We start from the raw sequence: 6,074 nt of genomic DNA on the forward strand, positions 1-6,074 counted from the left end.
GGACACAAATAATTGAATGTCTATAGAAAAAAATCATTATGCCTTTTGTAAAAAAAAAAAAAAAAGTTTGTTTGAAACTGTTACATTAGGTTAACTTCAGGTGCCTCGTTTTATTTGGAAAACTATGACATGGTGAACTTGCACGTAAAGAACCTACATTATACTGAATTTACATCATACTTATACATCATATAATTAATACTAAATTTCATTCTTAAGTTAAACGTTTAAAAGTCAGGTTTTAAGTGTAAACCATTCGGTCAATAAATATTTAAGATCTGAATTTTACAGAAATCTGTACAATAATATATTCACAGGAATCATCTGGTGAAGTAACAGTGATAAAGATTCACCAGTTTTGACTTTTAAAGCCAGTTTATAGTTACCTGTTTCTGTTAAATTATGAGAAACAACCATCAGTGCGCCCAAAACCACCAACTAATCTTTCAACTAGTCATAGCTCTCTCATCTAGGGGTCAAAATAAAATACTGGATCAAAGTGGGGAGTCAAACACTGTAAAGATTTAATGAACACCAAGCAGGACAGGATACAGAATAAGGTATGAAAATAAAACAGTAAGTAAAAGCAGTACATTCTGCTCTTCTGCACATTTGCCTGGGGATGGGGCAGTGTTTCAGAGATGAAGTGTAGAAACCCACCAACTCTGACTTTGGCAGTTATAATAAAAATGTATCACTTCAGGGACTGGATTTAATGGATGCTGGAAGTGGCCCGGGAGCCTTGAGTTGGACTATAATTTTATATCCTAAACCTATATATTTCTGTAAACTTGCTTTATGATATCATGATAAATAAATCAAATTGAACTCTGAACTTAGAAAAGCCTAGAAAATGGCCTCCTCCAAGATTAACACTTTCCAAGTTTACTTTGTAAAATTCAAGAGTTATATTTATATTAAGTTTTTAATCCAGCGTACCAGTGTAGATTTAGTCATTGCTAGAGACTCAAAGCATTTTGTACGTCGCTCTGGACAAGGGCGTCTGCTAAATGCCATAAATGTAAGATGGAAGTGCTGATGACGTGGAATGCAGTAAGTTATCTTCCTTTACATTAAGTGTGGTCACAATATCTCTGGTTTGCATAACTGCTAATAAGGTTTATTCATCAGTTTGTATTGTAGCTAGGAAGAGACAATGTTATGAAAGTTAAAGTCTGGGCAGCCAGTCCAGTAGCTCTCTTTACTATATGATAGGGTTTAAAACTGAAAGGGTAAAACCCAGGCTGGGTTTAAATATGAGCAGAAATTCTGTACTCATGAGCTTAAACACGTGTTAAAAAAAAGATTCCCGAAAAAGAAATATTACACAAATAACCTACATTACTTGGTTAATTTGCTGCAAAGTTACTAACTGGTTTATTTTGTCTTTAGGTTAAATTTTTTGTCTGATGAGATGAAATTCTCCTCTAATCAAGTCTCCATATATCACTAATTTTGTGTTTGTTGTTGAGGCTCAATATGTTTAGCGAAGCAGCACAATCCCATGATGCTCTTATCACCACACGTCACTGTGGATATGATGGTGTTCTTGGGATCTAACACACACACACACACACACACCCCTTTTGCCACAAATATGACAATCCAAATTACTGCCACGGTCATATTTAATAAACCTGAGCAGAATATCTTGTTCCGAGAGTTTAGATTTATCCACACACACACACACACACACACACACACACACACACACATCCACACACAAACACACACACACACCTCTATGCATCTTTATATCAGAGGAATTTAGCATTACATATAGGAAAGATGATGATTGAAGTGCAGGTCATTGTTTATTGTTTTTCATGTGATTGATTTTCCTGATGCTTTTAGATCGTCCTGCATCTTCTCTCATACCTTCATTTCAATTAGTCTGAGAGCATGTTGTCAAATCTTATGTGGTCAAGGGATGATTAGTTACATGAAATTACCACCTGCATATTGCTGAATTTGCATTGATGGACATGTTTACGGACTTTACTGTGCCTTTTTTCATTTGAGTGTTGTTTAATGTTGTACCTGAGGAGCAGTAATGTCTTCCATAGTGACACTAGAGGTAATTAATAATAATAATATCTCAATGAGATTATTTAAATTGTAAAAGGCATAAAAAGGAGCATTCAGCCCTGCTAGGAAAGATCATTATAAAGCTGAAGACTTTGTGAATTCATAAGAATGTCTATAAACACCTTATTTATTCGTTTAACTTTTGTGTCAGAATAAAGGAACTATAGCAATGTTAACTCTTTAATTCTCATGAATTTTATAACATTGGAAAAACATACATACACAAATTACATTACAATTGTACAAATAAAAGATCACATTTCACTGTTTTACTCTCATTCTTTGAAAAAAAAATCAGACCTCTCCTCAAAATGATCTCAAAGTAATCCATATCTACAGGCTCTATGCGGATTTTTTACTTTCTGTCCACACACATTTGTTCATTTTGTCTTGTGGACATTCTAGGGGTCACACTTCATGATTTCTCGGAGGCAGACGGTTGCGTAGCAGGACGCATTCAAGTTAAAAGTCATTGCCAGGTGAGTTCTGTGTTCTGGTTTCTGCTCAGTGTCCTGTGTGTCTTCATTAGTGTGTAGGCTATAGGAAACATTATGAGGGTAAGACAGTAGAGGGCGATAGCAACCCGGGACGTTGAGCTTGAGTGAGGTAATTCTGAATCTACATGAGCTGAGACCGTCCTGTTCCAGTCTTTCCCGATACCATGAGCCGACCGTGTTCTCCGGGTACTTCACACTGTTGCCTGGCATTGGTAGGACAACCTGAACAACAGACATACAAGACAACTATATGACCCCCAAATAAAAAAAAAAAAAAGTAAAACCTTTCACAAGTACTTTATCTTGAACTTATTGTTAGCAATGATTTAAAAAAAAAAAAGAAAATGTTCCGTAACACGCATCCTCCTTTTGCATCATAAAATAAAATATAGTGTAAAAGAGATGTACTGCTGTACCTGATCTAGTGAAAACATACTCTCAAGCTCTTCTGCAGAGGTCAAAACATGGACCTGAAGGACACAGAAATGAGAGCACAAAGGCTGGTATCTGAAATCACATACCTATACTAATCTTCGGTTACTACCTAAACTATTCTAAAATCATCTTAGATTTTACTGGAGATAGAAGTCTCTCACCTGTGATGCATGGGTTTCTTCCTTTTGGCTTTCTCTGCAGGCATCGACTACAACCAGGTCTCCCTGTACAGGTCTGGGTCCCAGAGTCTGCAGTCGAAAACATGCTGCTTCATTCCACAAACGACTGCAGTAGGCATGGAGGTAAAAGACCCTCATGCTGTGTGGAAGGCTGAGCCAAGCCTGAACGGCACCCTCAGGGCCAGTGCCATATCGGTGAAGAGCCCGCAACATCATCCTCTCTCTGGCCTTATGTAGAGGCATCAGAGCCAGGCTTTCTTTGGCATTCCCTGAAGAAGATGCACACATTTCCACAGTAGATCCTCAATTTTTTTCACAAACCACAGAGGAGAGTGAACTGATTCTCTTACCTTACACGGAGCAGCCATAACATTAAACAGGTCAAGGGAATAAAATTGCACTTGTAAAGAGTGTGATTTATTTGTCAGCAAATAATTTATTTAAATTAAATTTATTTAACAGCCAGTTCTTCAACTTAAGGTGTTGGAAGCAGGAAAAATGGGCAAGTGTGCAGACTAAATTGTCTAGGTGACTGGGTCAGAGCATCTTTATAACAGCAGGTCTTGTGGTAGTATACAGGGTTTAGTAACTACCAAAGGTGATCTAAGTCATGGGCTTTCAATGCTCATCGAAATGCATAGGGATGAAAGGCCTGTCTAGTCTGATCCACTATAGATTTACTGTTGCACAAACTGTTGAGAAAGTTCATGCTGGTTCTGTCAGGAGTACAAACAGTGCATAACAACATTCTGCATACAGAGCTGCTTAGCTGTCAGGGTTCCCATTCTAACCCCTGTATGCCACCCAAAGCTTTTACAATGTACATGTAAGCATCAGAACTGGACCATGGAGAATAGGAAGAAGAAGGCCTTGACTGACCAATTTTTTTTTCTTTTACATCATATCGATGTCTGTGTACATCGCTTACCTGGGGAAGGCATAAGATGCACTATGGCAAGAATATGAGCCAGCGGAGACAATGTGATGCTCTGCAAAGTCACGGAATGGCAGTGGCCTTTTTCAGAAGGATAATGCTCAGTGTCTATCCACACTGCAATTAACTGTTCAGGATAGTTTAAAAAAATGACAAGGCTTTGACTCTGCCCACAAATTCCTTAGATCTTTATCTGATCGAGCGTCTGTGTGACATGCTGGACAAACAAGTCTAATCCATTGAGGTCCCACCTTAAAACATACAGTACAGGACATAAAGGTTCTGCTGCGAAGATCTTAGTGCCAGGTACCACAGCACACGCTTAGAGAGTTCGTGTGGAGTCCAGACTTCAACAGTATGACACTATATCAGGCAGGTGGTTTTTAAGTTTTCCCTGATTGATGTTCGTAAGTATAGATGCACTGTCCCCTAAACATTTCATGAAAAATGTAAGTAGACCAATAACTCATTAATTAACCTCTCAAGGTTTCACCCGTTCGCTCATTAGGGACAAGCTTACAATTATAAAGATCTTAAATCTTTATTACCGCATTATCTGTGTACAGCTTACATCTGCTTTGAGACAATGTTCATTGTTAAAAGTGCTATAAGAAATTATATATATATATATATATATATATATATATATATATACACACACACACACACACACACACACACACACACACACACACACACACACACACACAGCAGGGAAAATAAGTATTTGACACATCAGCATTTTTTTATCAGTAAGGTGGGCTATTGACACACAATTTCCACCAGATGTAGCCATCAAGCCAAATATTGAATTTATACAAAGAAATCAGAATATTTAAATATACAAGTTTAGTCATAATAAATAAAGTGAAATGACACAGGGAATAAGTATTGAACACACTTTATTTAATACTTTGTAGAAAAGCCTTTGTTGGTGATTACAGCTTCTAGACGCCTCTTGTATGCTCAGGAGTGATTCTGGCCCAGTCTTCCACACAAATCGTCTTTAAATCTTGAAGGTTCCTTGGGCCTCTTTTATGAACTTTTATGATCTTCAGTTCTCTCCATAGATTTTCTATGGGATTTAGGTCAGGTGATTGACTGGGCCATTCAAGCAACTTGATTTTCTTTCTTGGAAACCACTTCATTGTTTCCTTGGCCTTGTGTTTGGGATCACTGTCTTGCTGAAATGTCCACCCTCTTTTAATTTTTTAGCTTTCTGGTAGATGGCAGCAGATTTTTATTCAGAATGTCCCAGGACATTTCTCCATTCATCCTGCCTTCAATAATTTAAAGTCTGCCAGTGCCCCTAAACCATGATGCTTCCACCCCCAAACTTAACTGTTGGTATGGTGTTCTTGGGGTGGTGGGCAGTGCCATTTCTTCTCCAAACATAGTGTGTAGAATGACTGCCAAAAAGTTTAATTTTGCTTTCATCTGACCATACTATAGTCTCCCAATAATCCACAGGCTTCTCCAAATGCTCTTTCGCAAATTTTAACCGAGCCTCAACATGCTTTTTGTTCAGCAATGGAGTCTTGCTTGGTCTTGCATGGATGCCATGGCGGTTCAGTGCATTGCTTATAGTTTTCTTTGAAACAACAGTACCTGCTTATGCAAGGTTTTCCTGAAGTTCTGCCCGAGTGGTTCTTGGCTCTTGGTGAACTCTCCTGATTATTCTTTGGACTCCTCGGACAGGGATCTTACATGGAGCACCTGATCGTGGCCGGTTTATGGTGAACTGATGCTCTTTCCATTTCCGGATAACGAGGCAGGGTTTCTCTCTCAATACTGGCAGATTTCAGGTGATCTGGCTTTCTATGCCATTTTGCACCTTGTTATCTTCATGTGTTCAATACTTATTCCCTGTCATTTCACTTTATTTATTATGACTCAACTTGTATACTTAAATGTTCTGATTTCTTTGTATGAATTCAATAT

At 38.1% G+C, this 6,074-nt stretch overlaps 1 protein-coding gene across 3 annotated transcripts in view; it reads right to left on the reverse strand.

The window, feature by feature from the left end:
- Positions 1-2,255: 2,255 nt before the first annotated feature.
- The window catches only part of pus7l (pseudouridine synthase 7 like), a 15,325-nt gene continuing 11,506 nt past the window's right edge, over positions 2,256-6,074 (reverse strand). For all 3 annotated transcript variants that reach the window (XM_083528441.1, XM_083528439.1, XM_083528440.1), the window contains exons 7-9: positions 3,182-3,468; positions 3,002-3,055; positions 2,256-2,807 (exon numbers count right to left, since the gene is read on the reverse strand). In XM_083528441.1, the coding sequence (XP_083384567.1) occupies positions 2,490-2,807; positions 3,002-3,055; positions 3,182-3,468 (659 nt within the window). In that variant the 3' untranslated portion in view covers positions 2,256-2,489. The remainder of the gene's footprint in view (positions 2,808-3,001; positions 3,056-3,181; positions 3,469-6,074) is intronic.

This window comes from Silurus aristotelis, assembly GCF_946808225.1.
Source record: "Silurus aristotelis genome assembly, chromosome: 24".
Taxonomy (NCBI): Eukaryota; Metazoa; Chordata; class Actinopteri; order Siluriformes; family Siluridae; genus Silurus; species Silurus aristotelis.